The sequence below is a fragment of the Gymnoscopelus braueri genome (assembly GCF_963280865.1).
Source record: "Gymnoscopelus braueri genome assembly, chromosome: 8".
In the NCBI taxonomy this organism is placed as follows: domain Eukaryota; kingdom Metazoa; phylum Chordata; class Actinopteri; order Myctophiformes; family Myctophidae; genus Gymnoscopelus; species Gymnoscopelus braueri.
The window spans coordinates 6,128,265-6,144,894 of NC_137609.1; the positions used below are offsets into that span (position 1 = coordinate 6,128,265).

At 39.9% G+C, this 16,630-nt stretch overlaps 1 protein-coding gene across 1 annotated transcript; it reads right to left on the minus strand.

Annotated features, from left to right (window-relative positions):
* Positions 1-1,134: 1,134 nt before the first annotated feature.
* On the minus strand, positions 1,135-14,752 carry LOC308090577 (choline-phosphate cytidylyltransferase B-like). The gene is made up of 8 exons (XM_080435805.1): positions 14,328-14,752; positions 11,518-11,617; positions 9,379-9,495; positions 8,054-8,205; positions 5,966-6,044; positions 2,946-3,088; positions 2,507-2,695; positions 1,135-1,966 (listed from the first exon to the last, which is right to left on the minus strand). The coding sequence occupies exons 1-8, from the start codon at positions 14,412-14,414 to the stop codon at positions 1,571-1,573; spliced, it is 1,263 nt and encodes a 420-aa protein (XP_080291931.1). The 5' UTR covers positions 14,415-14,752; the 3' UTR covers positions 1,135-1,570.
* Between the last annotated feature and the right edge of the window lie 1,878 nt (positions 14,753-16,630).

Below are 16,630 nucleotides of genomic sequence, written 5' to 3' on the forward strand. Positions count from 1 at the left end.
TTTATACAACCTTTGCCATGTTAACAAAGACTTAAATTAAGCTTGCCAACTCATGTCTCATAATATTAGTCTAGTTAGACATGAATGTTATGCTACTCTTGTATATTTTTATGTATCTTATGTAAAGGTCAGTTATCAATTCATAGTTTGAATACTGTGGGTCTACAAAACAAGATGAAAAGAAAATCAATCCCTTTTTATTCTGTATGGGGATTTCTTTTTACAATTGTAACAATAATATCAAGGTCTGCCACTAGAGGGGGATAGATAGCCATGGTTCTTCACGTTCAAGTGAAGTTGCTATTTTATTGACCAGGAAAAATAAGCAGATTATTTAGGTGTGAATATAGAGAATATGTTTTATCCTTTGCAATCTTTATGATTAAAATAATAACCCACAGAATAAGTATTTAATGAAAACTACTGGCACTTTGAACATCCTTTATCCTGCTGATCAAATTATAGTTGGGGGAGATTTTGACCCCAGAAGGACATATGCCCAACATGATAGCATCACCATGGACTTTAGTAACAACCAGAGATAGAAAATGTAGTCTACAATGATTGACTTCTTGCAGATTTATCCATGGATATCGAGCCTTGAACAGAACATACTGCAGGAATACATTTAGGATTTGAAGCCAAATAATTCAAGCAGAACTAACAGATGTTTTTTTGGAAAGAGCCTGTGAATGCTATAATACCTTGTGTGAATGTTATTATTAAAGCTGAAATATATACATTTAAAGTAATCTTCTGGCAGAGAGAGGTAATTGCAACTTTAACACCCGGGATTAGAACTCAGGTGTCCTGTGTGGCCAAATCTACCCATCTACCTCCTCTCATCAAGAGGGAATCCCTGTATGGCTAAGGGAGATTTGGGCGTATGAGCTTCACATAGTACCAACCAGTAGGTACCTTATACCAGGGTCTAAATGTCTCAATGGAAGAGTAGGGTCTTCATCTCCAACCACTGCAGATGTACTATAGTTATATTGTATTAACATATTCTACCATACAGATTTGGTTAAAATGTTTTATTAATTAAAATAAGTTCCAGAGTGCAGTGTTAAGCTTAGAAGTAGAGTCTTGATAATAGTCTTTCCACATGGAAAGGAACGATTAATTGCACACTCTCATGGCATACTTAACAAGACTCTCATTTGCATATACAAATAATCAATGAACTTGCTGAGTTTTCTGTTGTACAAGTTCAGATTATTTTGAGCACCAGGACACATGAAGCCCTCAAACTTTTGTTTAAAATTAAGTCCAAATGTTGTGCCCTTTCAAATATCAAATATCCCCCCTTTCACCATCAGTTTAATAACATAAATTAAAATAAAGTAATTGTAGTTTTGACAAAATATTTGGCAACTTAAAAGCCTCTGTTGGCAAAATAATTGCATTTTTCCACAGGCTAAATGTTGGTAGTTTTGAGCAATGAACTCAAAAGGTATTTGTTGATTTAGTTATTTATTTCAAAATGGGTTCTATGTAGCATTTGGTACTGTGATTTAATATGGAGCTCCCTGCACGCAATAATCAATATCTACTCTATATGTTATAATTACTCTTGCAACTCCTCCTCCTTCCTCAAGCTGCCATTAATGTGATGTGTTGCTGCGTCTTTGCGGGAGGAGCGCCCCTGCTTCCGAGGGGAGGTCAAGGGGCTGTAAGGAGGCCCCTGCCTCCGAGGGGAGGTCGGGGGGCTCGAAGGTGGGCCCTGCCTCCTACGAGGGGAGGTCGGGAGGCTCGAAGGTGGGCCCTGCCTCCTACGAGGGGAGGTCGGGAGGCTCGAAGGAGGCCCCTGCCTCCTCCGAGGGGAGGTCGGGGGGCTGGAAGGAGGCACGCTGGGTGACAGCGAGCGTCTTCTTCTGGTAGGACTGCTGCTGGGAGAGCCTCGGGGTGACGAGTAGGGTGACAGAGCCTGGAGCATACGTCCACTCTGCTCCTGAATCACATGCTGCAAGTGAGAAAGACCGGCCATTTAATCTCACATTTGTCTGATTTCACATCGCTGTCAAATGCTCAATGTGTGTGTGTGTGTGTGTGTGTGTGTGTGTGTGTGTGTGTGTGTGTGTGTGTGTGTGTGTGTGTGTGTGTGTGTGTGTGTGTGTGTGTGTGTGTGTGTGTGTGTGTGTGTGTGTGTGTGTAAAAAGTGCATTTTTGTTTTATTCTATAATAAAACACTGACAACCTTCTCCCAAATTCCAAATAAAAAATATTGTCATTTATTTTAGAGCATTTATGTGCAGAAAACGACAACCGGTCAAAATACCCCAAAAGTGTTTTCATATGCATCACTAACATAAATCTTGTGTGAGTGATGAATTGAATGAATTGACTGCTACAGTCCTAACCTCTTTTTTGTATGCATGTCTGTAGGCTTACACCTCCCATGGAGATGAAACTTCCACCAAAACTGGATTTCCCCTTCGGTGACCCCCAACCAACTTGGATATCTAGCCTTTGGTGGTGAGGCGTATTGTGAAGGCAGACTTACCCATGCTCCATCTGGGCCAAAGAGCTCCAGGAAGTTGCTGATGAATTCTCTGGACTTCTCCTCCCACTTGTGGATCAGGTCGTGGCTCCTCTCCTCCACCCTGTGGAAAAGGTCCTTGGATTTCTCCTCCACCCTGTGGACTCTCTCCTTCATCGTGTCCACCTGGTTCTGGAGCCGGTATTTATTCTCCTGTGAACAGAATTATTTGAAATGTGTTTATTTTCTTAGTTCTTACATTTCATATGATTTGAGTTTGTTCTGTGTATTTACGTTTTGCAAATCATTGTACATTTTGTTGTCTCCAACTGTTGTTCTGATAATGCTATATTGGCCCAGGTCTCCCATGAAAAAGAGGACATCTGAGAATGAATGAATGAATGAAAGGGACAGCTTGGCTGAACAACAGAAAAATATAATGAGCGAATAAGCTTGGTCTTACATAAATGAATCCAACATTTAGTTCTCGCGCTGTGTAGCCTCGCTGCAGATTGCGGCGTGCGTAGACGTCATAGTCTCTGACGATACGAGTGATCAGGTCAGACGTGGAGATGCCCTCGGTCCTCTGAGTGGCCACAAACATTCCTGTGACAAGAAGACACAAGACACAAGTTACTACTACAAAGGGAGGCTTACTGGATCCATTCCTCCATCCTTAATACAGAGTTCCCAAAAGGGGTTGAATGAGGAATTATTATTGAACAGTTATTTTGTAATCAAATGATATGGTTGTGGGAACTGTAAAATACAGGTACTCTTTATGATGCATTAAATGTAAATAAGATTGTATTGTAATTGGAAATGATATTCACTAATGAGACACAGCTGTCTTCTGCCTAAAGTGACATAATGTTAATATACTGTATGTCACTTCCACTTTTAGTTTGAAACGCTGAGAAATGCCTACGTGCTGAAACGCATCAGTTTCTTTAGGTAGACTGTTGCTGCTGTGCAAGCCTCTAGTAAAGAATCTAGAAACTACTCAAGAGAGTGTGGATAATTCTTTCACTGTATCAGAAGACACAAGAACAACTTCACATACCGCACAAATCACAACAGCAAATGACACAGGAGTACACAAATCAAGGCTTTCATGCCAAAATGCTACACGTCAATTTGTGATGAACAAAATAACCAGATTCTTTGTTTAAAAAGTTTTGGGGATTCTGACCTAACTTGGTGAGTAATGATTTCGATAGCACTCCTGTGAGTTATCCTTTAATGCCTGCAATCATTTAGTTATTAGAGTAGAAGGTTAGATTTTTTTGTTTGTGGATATGACTTGGAAATGAATCTAAGCATTTGTCAGGCGCCATTAGAGCAATGGTTCTCAATGTTTTTCATATCAAGGACCCTAATTTAGTCGAAATTAGAGCGACGGACCCCCATTTGATGAGAGTTCTCTCAGAACCAATATATTTTATATAGTTGGGTATGAGTTTCGTCCAGAATTCGTTGCTGTACTGATGTGGTTGAGAGATAATGCTATACAGTATGATCAAAATAACAATTCTTCTACATTCTGTAATTGTGTAAATGTCTTGTAAATTAAGTAATGCTGATGTTTAACAATTGTACATTTTATGGGGACCCCTTGGAAATCCTCAAGGACCCCCTGTGGAAGTCGAGAACCACTGCATTAACTCATTCAGTGCCACTCGACGTCTAAGACGGAAGGTGTGGAAAAATTTGCTGAATGCACCTGAGAGCTGACACCGACAGACGGCTACTATGGTGCAAAAAAATTGCCTATGGCTTGATGTCTTTTTCAACAACAAGCCGACCGAGCTTCCCTACAACTTGCGACTAGAGTTCTCAAATTCTGCCCGAACCTGACCCTACCCAACCCGACCCGACGGAAATGGCAGTGGATGCGTTGGATGCAGCTCAAAGTGAACTTTACTCAGATATCTAGTTCGTCACCGTCCGACTGTCCTAGCCTGTGTTATAAAAAAAAAAGAGGCCAAAATGGCCAAAACTCAAACATCGAAAAACGGAGAAAGTGAACGTTTTCAAGATATTTTGGCCATTATCTCTGGAACAGAAGGTTCAATCTGGTCAGTTCAAAGCTCAGGGTCCCCACGGTCATGAAATTCCTGGAAATATTTTGAAATAAAAATTTAAAAAATCCAGTACTGGAAGAGGTTTGGAATTGATCAAAGGTCCTGGAATTTATCAAGGGTCCTGGAAAAATATTTGGGTATGCATTGTTTTTGGCTATTGATTTTGTTAACACAAAACATTTTCATAAACATGTATAACATTACACAAAATATGTAACATAAGTAGTTTTTCGCCGAACGGGCTGTGTGATGGCAGCCTAATGTATGTCTCAATTGTTAGGTTGCACTGCATAGGGTGCCAGGTTGGTCACGTGATAAAAATAACAGAGCTACAAGCTCACAACGTGCTGCAGCGTGATGAGTAGTTAGCTTGTAGAGCTGTTTGTTTGTCACGTGACACCAACCTGGCAACTTGTGCAGGTTGTGTGTTTGCTGTCCCAACAAACAATTGCGAGCAACATGTGAATAGTCGGTGAAGCGTAAACGAACGCAGTTAAAATATATCGGTTGAACTAGTAGTATGATCCACAATGCCAGGGAAATGTTTGTTTAATAATTTGTGGCTTACAAATGAAAAGTTTAAAGACTGGGTAAAGCGAGAAGAGGACCCAAATAGAGCTGGCTGCAAGTTATTCCACAAATCTTAGCCGGATACTGTACTGTTCCTAAAATAAATGGCACTTTAAGTTTACCACTCTTGATTTGTTTTACATAATTATGTTCATCCCTCCTCGTGTCTGACAGTATCCTCTTGTTGAAAACTTAATAGGAAAAACATAGGAAAACCTACAACAAAAGTGTAATTTAAAACATCCTTGCATCCTTCATTACTTTTAAATTCATAAATGGGGCAAATGCAAGGCAATATTATTAAAAAAAATAAGTCATACGTATGCCATAATGAGTCTTGTATTCCAGTGAGCTATGCCCTAATTTTGCCCACAAATTTTGAATGGAATTGTACCATTCTATATTCTATGCTTTATTTTTGCTACACTGCCTATCTTTGGGCATTGTACATAGGAGTAAGAGACACATTATTGCGCTGAATGATTGTTATATAGGCCTGGAAATTGGGCTAAATATTCTGGAAAAGTTTTGGAAAAGTTTTGGAAATTCATTGCTAAAAATGTGTGGGGACCCTGAAAGCTTGTTGGATGCGTGACTTTGATGACATTAAGCACATTATGACACTTTTTCGGGTTTTCTGGACAAAAATTATGGTAATTGTTCGGGCCGGGCCTTAATTTTCAGGCCCGTTGAGAACTCTACTTGCGACCCGATGCGACAGTGTACCCACCGCCCATTCAACAGACACTTTCCAACACTTACCGCCACCGACGTCGGTGCGGTGGAGAGCTACCTTTAGATGAGATTACGTAAGGAAAAGTGAGTTCACCTGCTTCCTTGATGTGTTTATAAACATCCTCTGATCCAGCAGACGTGTAAGGAATGTCATCATGAGCCACAAAGTCAATCTGTGGGTAGAAGATGACACATTTCACAAAGAACCACATCAACGCAATCCGCCCCATTCTGTCAATGACTGATGCTGAGACACTCATGCATGCTTTTGTATCATCTAGGCTAGACCAATGGTTCCCATACTGGGGGTCCCCGAATTATTTTGGGGGGTCCCCAGATGATTAGCTTAATGTGCAACATTGTTTTCTCACTCAACAGTAAACAAACCAACACACAGTATAAATGTATACAGGGTATCTGCACATTTATAAAAGATACAATTTAAAGACCGTTAAGACTTTTTAATACCAAATTGGCCGAACTGTCAAATATTCCGTAAGAAAGAGGCAAACATTGTGAAAACAGCCAATCTACAAGCTCACAACACCTTGTAGTTCGGCTATTTTCACAATATTTATGTGTGTAATGCCTACAATTCTTAGCGCTTGTCAGGGTGGGGGGTCCCCAGTTCAGATATGATTATTTTGGGGGGTTGTGACCTAAATAGTTTGGGAACCCTTGGGCTAGACTACTGTAACACCCTTCTCTCTGGACTACCTAAAGCAACCACCAACAAATGAAAACTCATTCAAAACACTGCTGCCAGGATATTAATCACATCACCCCCTAACTCTTCTCTATACACTGGCTCCCTATACACGGCACGCCAGATCTGATTTTAAGATTTTACTCTTAACCTACAAAATATTACACAACCTAGTGCCACCCTATCTATCATCTCTAGTCAATCGCTATATTCCAGTTAGATCCCTGCGATCAAGCAGTCTCTTGATCCCAAAAATAGATAAAACGAACAGTAGGTGGCAGAGCTTTCTCCTATCGACCCCGCCCCCCCCCCGTCCACATCTAACAGTCTAGCTCAGTCAACATATTGAAGAATAAACACACCTTTTTTGCATCAGCCTTCGACATCGCCTAGTCTGAAACAAGCACTGCAGCTTAAATTGCCTATATTGTTTTATGTGTGATTTGCACACATGTGTATGTATAAGCAATGCATTGCAGTACTTTGTTTTATTACTGCTTCTTTTTATGTACAGCCCTTTGGGGTATGTTTTGTGATATTGGGCCATGATAAAATTTGACTTGACAATCAAATAAAAACAGGACGATTTGTCCAACTGCATAACATAACAAGGCGCAATCTGTAACTTTGATGTCCTGCCCGGGATATGAGCCCAGATACCATGCGCAAGCACCAGCATTTCTACTGATGAGCTATAACGCAGAGCAATACCTCTTTTTATCTGTAGTGGTCCTTCCCAACCACATGTTCAAAATGTCTCAATGAGAACAAACACCACAGTTGTGTTAGTTACTGTATATTGTATCAACATACTCTAACCATACAGACTGGTAAAAATAACATTTTATTCACTAAAAGACAGTTAAGTGACGACAAAGTCAAGACAAACGAAAGAAAAGAAGATGAAAAGCAAAGAGAATATCGTCTCTGTCAGGTGGAAACCTCATATGTCCAAAACTGTTAGCAGAAGTAGCAAAAGTAGCAGATCCACAAGCTCGGAACGCGGCGCGAAGCAACGTGTTTTGAGCTCGTTTTTGTGTGACGCTGGTATCAAGCAGGGCGTTAAATGTACGAAAAAAAACACACAAAAAGTTGGAGATAGCAACGTTTAACCCATTAAATCCGGGAACGCATCTGTCATTCTAGATTTCTTTGGCTAATAAAAAATAGCAGATCTACCAGCTCATAGTGCAGCACCAAGTGCCGCACTATGAGCTTGTAGATTTGCTATTTTTGAAAAATCGTGAACATTTGTGCATATGCACTCAAATCTTTGCCTCGGGGGAGGGGGGGTCCCTGGAACAAAATATTTTACAAATGTTCGCTTTAAAAATATATACACTTAAAGATTTGCACACATTTTCACGATTTTTCAAAAATAGCAGATCTACAAGCTCATAGCGCGGCACTCGGTGCCGCGCTATGAGCTTGTATATCTGCTGGGTCAAAGGAGTGATGTGTGACAGAATGAATGACCTTGTGCTTCTTGAGGAAGTCGGGGCTGAGGGTCCAGGGAGCGTCCCGCACCACCTCGTCGACGTAGCGGCAGTGTCTCAGGGCCTCGTACCGCTCGTCTTCGGTCATCACCGTGAAGCCTTTGTACTTGTGAGTGAGTTCATCGCTGCAGACTGGAGACGCACACATAGAGGATGCACTGAGGTGCCAAGAATATAGGTTGTCACGAATATGACATTTTTACTTGACGATTAATTGTCGCTGAAATAATTGCGATTAACGATTAAATTGCGTTATAGAACATTATGGAACATTATGAATATAAATTACATTTCTGTTTGGCTTTTAGGCATCGTAAACAACAGGTGCAGATAAGACAAATAACTTACATTATTTAACAACTTTATAAAAAAAAACATGAATAGTGGAAATAGCCGATCTACAAGCTCAAAAACGCATCACGATGTGACGCGTTTTGAGCTTGTAGATCTGCTATTTACACTATTTTTGAAAATGTTTGAAAATAAATGAAAATGTATGTTCCAACATGGAAATGATTATGACGATTATGTGAAAGATTATTGCGATTATCTCAAATAGTTGCAATTAGATGATTATGTAATAATTGTGATTTGTGACAGGCCTAGCGAAGAAGAGATTCAAATAGAATTCAAAGGAGTTGTGTTTTTTGTGTGTTTTTTATTCCGTTTTTTGTTTGTTTCTTTGTTAGTTGTTGTTTTGCTTTGTTTTTTTTGGGGGGGTCCTAATCGTCAGTGTGTATACTACTACACTGGCTCTCAATGTGGTGTCTGGGAACCTCCAGCAGGGGTCCTTGAGTGGGTTCCATAGACTCCCTCAGCAAAATGAGCTAATGTAGCATCAAATCAGTTCAACCACTTTAACTCAATGTTATACGTTGGCTATTGAAAATAGGTGTCATACAAGCTCACAACGCATGTTGTGAGCTTGTAGATCGGCTATTTTCAAAAACATTTGAACATTTGGGGAAAATGTTGAATTATTTTTGAAAAAGTTGAACACAAATCGTCTCATAAAAAACTTTATGGTGGTCCCTGGCAAAACATATTTTCAGATGGGGTCTGCGGACAAATACACATCAAGTTGTGGGTCCTTGACAAGAAAATGTTTGAAAACCACTGTTCTACTAGACAGCTTTTCGCTAGATGTGGTTGTAATAAGTTTTTCATTGTCACAATTTCTTTTAAATGGAACTCTGAAGTATCCATCTCATGACATCACTTCGAGGACATTGTCAAACCAAATCAATTAGTGTATTGTGTGTGTATATGGTTTATAGTTTATATGGGTGAAATTACATACTTTACCTCCTACAATCAGGTGTGTGTTAGGAAACAGGTTTTTGGCCTGCATCAGAGCGAGCGCATGTCCAGAGTGGAACAGGTCAAAGATTCCATCCGCATACACCCGTACTGGTCGGTGAGCTATAAGATACCACATTATGATATTATAAATTAATAGTCATGTCCTCTTTTAAATTATGGGATTGGTAGCCAATACATATAACAGTTAAACAGTTAAAAATCTACACATTTGTAAAATTGATCATTTAAAAAAAAAGGTCTCTCTTGTGACCCAATCAGCTGTTTCTATCCACAATTATGCCTCAATACAAACCCTGTGCTAAGTTCAAATAGGCGTGTTGTTTAAAAAACACATCTATGTATAAAAGAAAACGTCACTATATAAGAGGCCTTCAGTGGGAAACCATGTCTCTGTATTTAGCCACAGAAAAGTGTTGACTCATAGAGTCTAGACTACCGAAGTCCTGACATCACCAGTTCATCCCCTGGGTCGCGGAAGTAATTTCTCTAAGGAGAATAACATTGCGTCATCTTAGAATCGTCTCATATAAGAATTACAGTACAAAAATAAACAAACTGTCTCTGCAATATTGTCAGGGAGGTGGCTCTGTATCGTTTATGATAGTCAGTCACTCATATTTGATACAGTCTGTTTCTGGCGAAAATTTTACTAATTCGGCGGAAGTAACATTAGCGTTTTCTCACCGTCAGTTGATGCTTCATAGAGTCAAACCACCGGGATCATTTGTTTATTTTTGGAACACAGTTCTTATTTGACGCGATATTAAAATTCAGAATTGGGGGGGAAATACGCGACCCTGGTAGGATGCGTAAATTACGTCAAACTTCGGTGCTCTATTCAGAGACAGAATAAAAAGTTGTTAGAGTAAAGATATGATTGCTTACATACTTAGAGTAAGAGTTCCAAGTATTTTTGAGATACTAACAAACACTTCTGGGAAGACGGCCGAAGATGTCTATATCATAAGAGACTAATCGTACACAAGAGATAGATGAGCTATTTGCATTAGGTTACCATGGTCTTACTGAGGGCCAAACAACAACAACGACTTGCAGAAAATGAAGTGCAGATAACCATATGGCCTAGTAACAAGATGGTTAATATTGCCTAATATTAAGAAATAGACGAGAAGAGGAGGCGGCCGAGACCTACCGCCTACTGAGAGAATAAACATATAAATATTACTGACGTGTGTTGTAATCTTGAGATCTTGCCCATCGCTGCTATTTGTAACCTAACTGCACAAAATAAAGCTCTATGTTGAAGATCCACTACCGACTGGTTTCATATCATTCTACCGGTGAATAGAAGTCCTGTCAATAGATATCTACTTCTTCAGGCATATGTTGGGAGATATATATAAAATAGTTTACACGGGGCACAGAAACAAAAGTGGAGATGGACATTATCTGTTTGAATCTTTTTCAGACATCAGTCACTTGTGTGTCTGTCCCAATCAACTTGACTGGAAATGTTCCGCTAATACCAAATAACACAAAGGTGTGTACAGAGGATAATAATATGATAGAGGGGATATAATTCAGTGACGTTCTTCATATCGTCGTCTCTGTCAGATGGAAACCTCATTATGTCCAAAATTGTTACTTCAGGGTTCAAATTCAAAAGCGGCAAAAGTAGCAGATCTACAAGCGCAAAACGTGACGCTTCGCGCCACGTTTCGAGCTTGTAGATCTGCTACTTTTGATGCTTTTGTGTGACGCTGTAGTATGATCAAGTATAGGGCGTTAATTTACGAAAAAACACAAAAAGTTAGTATATGGAGATAGGAGGTTTCTGCCCGACAGCAACGATATACTACTTACATATTCACTGTTGTTTGTATAAAAATCCATTCATATAGTCATTGGCGATACGTGTATATTTATGGATATTTCCACTGGGGAAGCACAGTAAAATCCAGTGTTAATTCATCTCTGAGAGCGTACAAATACAACCAAATGGACTGTAAACAAAACGGTTACATTTCTACACTCTCAAGAGTTAAAAATGGATGAATGAACACACAGGATCTTACTGTGTAGATAGAAGATTGTCCATTTATCTTATCTTGTCAGAGATGAGTTCTCAGTGATATGGTGGAAGATGGAGAAAGGTCACACCTGGCGTGCCCCTCCGTGCCTGGGCCACGGTCAGCTTGTCATGAGGGACGTCTGTCTCGTAGCCTGTAGCCTTCGCAAAGGCAGCTGGCTCGCTTAGAGTCTGAGAGGACATGAAAAGAATGGTGAAAAGTAGAAACATCTGACGGCTGAAACCACGACTTAACCCATTCAATCCCGGAACGCATCTGTGTCATTTTAAGATTTCTTTGGCTATTCAAAATAGCAGATATACAAGATCAGCTATACGTTTTTTTTACAAAAAAAAACAATTATCGCTTTACAAAATATGTAATATATAATATATATATATATATATATATAAATATATATTCAAAGATTTCACGAAAAAAAAAAAGAAATAAAAAAAATTATAAAATAATGGTAACAGCAAAATAAATCTAAAATGACACAGTATGCGTTCCCGGATTGAATGGATTAACACAGCCCTGGGTAGGCCACTAGGGTTGCCACCTTCTTGGTGGCGATATAAGGCAGCGCTTCTCAAACTTTTTTCGTGTCAAGGACTCCCATATTTATACATATTAGCCCGTGGACCCCCATTTCAAAAGATATACCAGGGACCCCCATATAAGAGAAGATATTTACACAAATATAATACTCTGTTTGGCTCAATCGACCCATCGCTCGGCGGTCAAACGATGCACACGGAATAAGATTATGCATGATGTGAAATACAAATATTGATGAGCTGTGTATTTCTCAAGCCAGCAGTGGTGAGAACAGGCAGACAAAGAACTGTATATATAAGTATATGACATTTGTGTTAAATCTGACATTTATACAACAATCCTTAATTTCATGCAACATGGACATGGTTCAATTAAATATCCTTACCATAAAATAGACAACAACGCATCGCAACTGTGAGCTTGTAGATTTTTCGCCGAATGTTTGCCCCAGAATAGGGATTCTAGTGTTCAAAGTGGTAAAGTAGAAAAGAGAAGCCTAATTAAGAAGGCAAGGAAAGGGGCGCCCGCTGGCCTAGCGGTCCAGGCGCAAACCACATAGATTGGTAAACCAGTCTTACAGCGTGTCGCGGGTTCGACTACCGATCCCGGCGGCCTTTGCTGTGCGTCAACCCCCCCATCTCTCTCCCTATTTCCTGTCAGCCTATTTTCCTTTCAAATAAAGGCAGAAAAAGCCCCAAAAACATCTTTAAAAAAAAAAAAAAGGCAAGGAAGGCTCCAAATTTGACAATGTATTTGCCACACTCCAACATGTAAATAATGAATAAAATGTCTGCTGTTTAGTTTTTTATGTGACCTTTCCCCACATGAGATTATATGGCTCCATATAACCATAAACATAAGCATTATGTAAAAGACAGATTGGGAAAGACTGATATGACATCATCACACACGGTCACACCACATGTTACACATGGTACAGCAGGAAATCAGAGGGCTTGCCGCTTGATTTCACAACAGTTCTACTCAAACTTCTTCATTTCAAGGACCCCCAGTTTGTAAGGCAATAGGCCACGGACCCCCATAACTTTGATAGTGTAAAAATTGAACCAAATGGACCCATACGAGTCCATTAGGTTCTATTATACTGTGCACACTCTTGGAGTTACACTGAAAGGGTCCATTTGTTTCCCAACTATCAATAATTTAGCTGGGGTCCCACTGGAATCCCCTCAATGACACCTGGGGGTCCTTGGACCCCACTTTGAGAACCACATCACTAACATGGTTGACATAAACATAAACATTATAAATGTGTCCCACTAGTTTATTTCCTGTCTGCTGAATTGTTTGTGAACATCAGTCACTGTAACTGACAAGAAATTAAGTTGGACCCCAGCTGTTGCAATGACGTGTGTGTGTGTGTGTGTGTGTGTGTGTGTGTGTGTGTGTGTGTGTGTGTAATAATAATAATAATAATAATGATTATCATCATCATCATCATCATGTTTTCTTTACAGCTATGGAGTAGTCTCCCCGCATTGTCAATATTGAACAAATTCAGTGAAAGCATAACAGAAATATACAAATGACATGACAATGTTAAAGCTCTATTAGACTTTCAAAACGTTCTAAAAAATAGCGAATATATAACAGATCAAATCTACCGGTGTTCTGAATCTGAGAGCTTGTAGTTTTTTAGGGGTGGGCTCAATTTTAGCTCCGACGGAACCTCTCCCTCCGCTGTATAGCTCCGAGATGAGGTTCCTCGTTTCCCTCTGCCGTTTGAGCAGGACATTATCGCACATTTTCCTCTTTACATGTTTCTTACCCCTTTCTGCACATCGTATCCAAAAAGTAAAGGTTTTCTGCAATGCTCTCAGATGTTTTAAGTTCTAGCGCACCATAAAAGCTATCCAACGAGTTGAAGAAAGTATTTAATTTGCCTCGGTCCTCATCCGGTTACATGTTTTTAAGACATTGCGCAAGAGTTGCGCCCGTAGAGATAACATTACTGATTCCCCTACTGGTCAAATGTTGAATTGCATCTTCTAATGCAAAATATTATGGAACCGGCTGAGGACCGAGGCAAATTAAATACTTTCTTCAACTCGTTGGATAGCTTTTATTGTGCGCTAGAACTTAAAACATCTGAGAGCATTGCAGAAAACCTTTACTTTTTGGATACGATGTGCAGAAAGGGGTAAGAAACATGTAAAGAGGAAAATGTGCGACAATGTCCTGCTAAAACGGCAGAGGGAAACGAGGAACCTCATCTCGGAGCTATACAGCGGAGGGAGAGGTTCCGTAGGGGCTAGGCTCAATTTATGACAATTGACATGTTGGTAAAAGTTTTGGGGAAATGGTTAAAAGCGTGCTCACCTTCCTTGGTGTTCTCCTGTTGTTCTGAGCTGCTGCTGCCTGTGAAGACGCGTTGTTCCCCCGACCACCACGTCGCTTACCGACCATGATGACAGTTAGATGACAGTTAGATGACAGTTATTAGCCTGGAAACCAGACGGATCTACGCAGTGATATTGTTGTCTGGCCACCCGAGGCTAGATGACAGTCCTTGTTTACTACTTGCTGTGTCCACCTGTCCTGTCCTGCAGGCCAGTGAATGCACTAACTAACAGAAACCTACTAGCAGTGAATGCACTGCCTGTTCGACTGGCGTGTGTGTGTGTGTGTGTGTGTGTGTGTCTTTATTGTACACATCACACCATGCAGAGTGACCCTGCTGACGGGGGAGACTTGCTGGGCAAAGTTCAAGACATGCAGCCATGAACTGGAGCCAGCAGCACCCAATGGGTGTCACCCATGCAGGAAGAGTTTCGATCGCATGGACAGGAGATAAGTCATGTGACCATACAGCATGTCCTGTTTGAGTCGTAGCAGCGTGATATAACTATGAGAGTGACGACACTAGTGTTGGCTTGACTCCCATTGTAAGAATGGAATGCGGAAGTTCAATGAGGAAGTTCCAATTTTCGATTAATTGAGTTTGAAGGACCCCAATGGTAACAAGCCATAGGCTTTCTGATTGATTGATTGATTGGTTGGTTGATTGATTGATTGATTGATTGATTGATTGATTGATTGATTGATTGATTGTTTGATTGATTGATTGATTGATTGAATATTTTATTAGCAGTTTGCAAAAAGCACAGGAAAGTATACAGTTCAATACAAAGTCTGCTAAGAGGATTATACTTGTTCTTGGGTTTAAAATCCTCTTAGTAGACCTTGTATTGAACTTTACTTTCCTGTGCTTTTTTTTGGGTCATATTGCTATTGAAGTATTCAATCAATCAATCCATGTTTGGAACTACAGGAGGCGCATTCAGCTTTGCGGCTAGATCAAAGCGCGACGCAACTCTCTCTCTCTATATATCGCTGATTCATAGGTAGTCTGACTGTATATCAGCAGTGGTGGAAAAAGTACTCAAATGTTTTACTTAAGTAAAAGTATCAATGTTATGTAGAAACACTCAATTACAAGTAAAAGTTCCGTAATCAAAATGTACTTGAGTACATGTATTGGCATCAAAATATACTTAAGTACCAAAAGTAAAAGTGCTCATTATGCAGAATGTCCCGTGTTACAAGTTATAGGCCTATGTCTAAAATGTATAACAAATCTTTTCAGATCTACAAGCTCACAGTTAACCTGACTCTGTCAAATGGAAGAAGCTTGCAAATGCAAATGAGATTTCCGGAGGGAGGGGGGTTTACCAGGCTACACAACAGTTGCATCAGGCATGTTGTGAGTTTGTAGATCTGCTACTTGGCTGAAGTGGTTAATCTCTCTCTACAGTACGTCGTCCTCAGACGAGCCCTCCATCGGAGTCTCCAGTCATCTCGGTTCTCCATACATCTGGCCAGCTCCTTTGTGCTTTCTGCACCATCATCTTTCCTTAGTACATCCACGTAGGTAGGTGTGGGACGTCCTCTTGATCGATGCCTGTGTGTTGGTTCCCACAGTACGAGCTTTTTGACCGGGAATTCTCGGTGCTGGTGGCAGTGGCCGGCTAGTCTCATCCTCCTGACTGCTATAGGGCATAGCAGTGGCGGCCATTTTCTGGTTCCACTTCAAAATAGTCAATGCATTTTTCCCATTGACATTTCCAAAAATATTTATATCAATTATTTTAAGCCTAGAATCAAGCCATCCAGGGTCCTGGTGAATCATGACGATAAAACGTTTGATTCTGTGAAAAAACGTTTTTGAAAACGGCAAAACAAAGGGTATTTATTAAATATAGTATATCATAAATTAAATATAAAATAAAATTGAATCACAGAAAAATTGCTTGATTCTAGGCTTAAATGAATTGAAATAAATATTTTTGGAAATGTCAATGGGAAAAATGCATTGATTATTTTGAAGTGGAACCAGAAAATGGCCGCCACTGCTATGCCTATATTTTCTGATACACTTGGTAGTGCCCCGTACAGGCGCTTGTTGCATGTTTTGCATGTTTTGTAATAATAACCAAAATCTACAAATTAACTGGTAACTAAAGTTTTCAAATAATTGTAGTGGAGTAAAAGTATAATATTTGCCTTTGGGATATAGTGGAGTAGAAGTAAAAGTACAGAAAATTGGAAATACGGCAGTAAAGTAAAAAATACCCAAAAATTAAAAAGTATACAGTACTTGAGACTCGAGTAAATGTACTTAG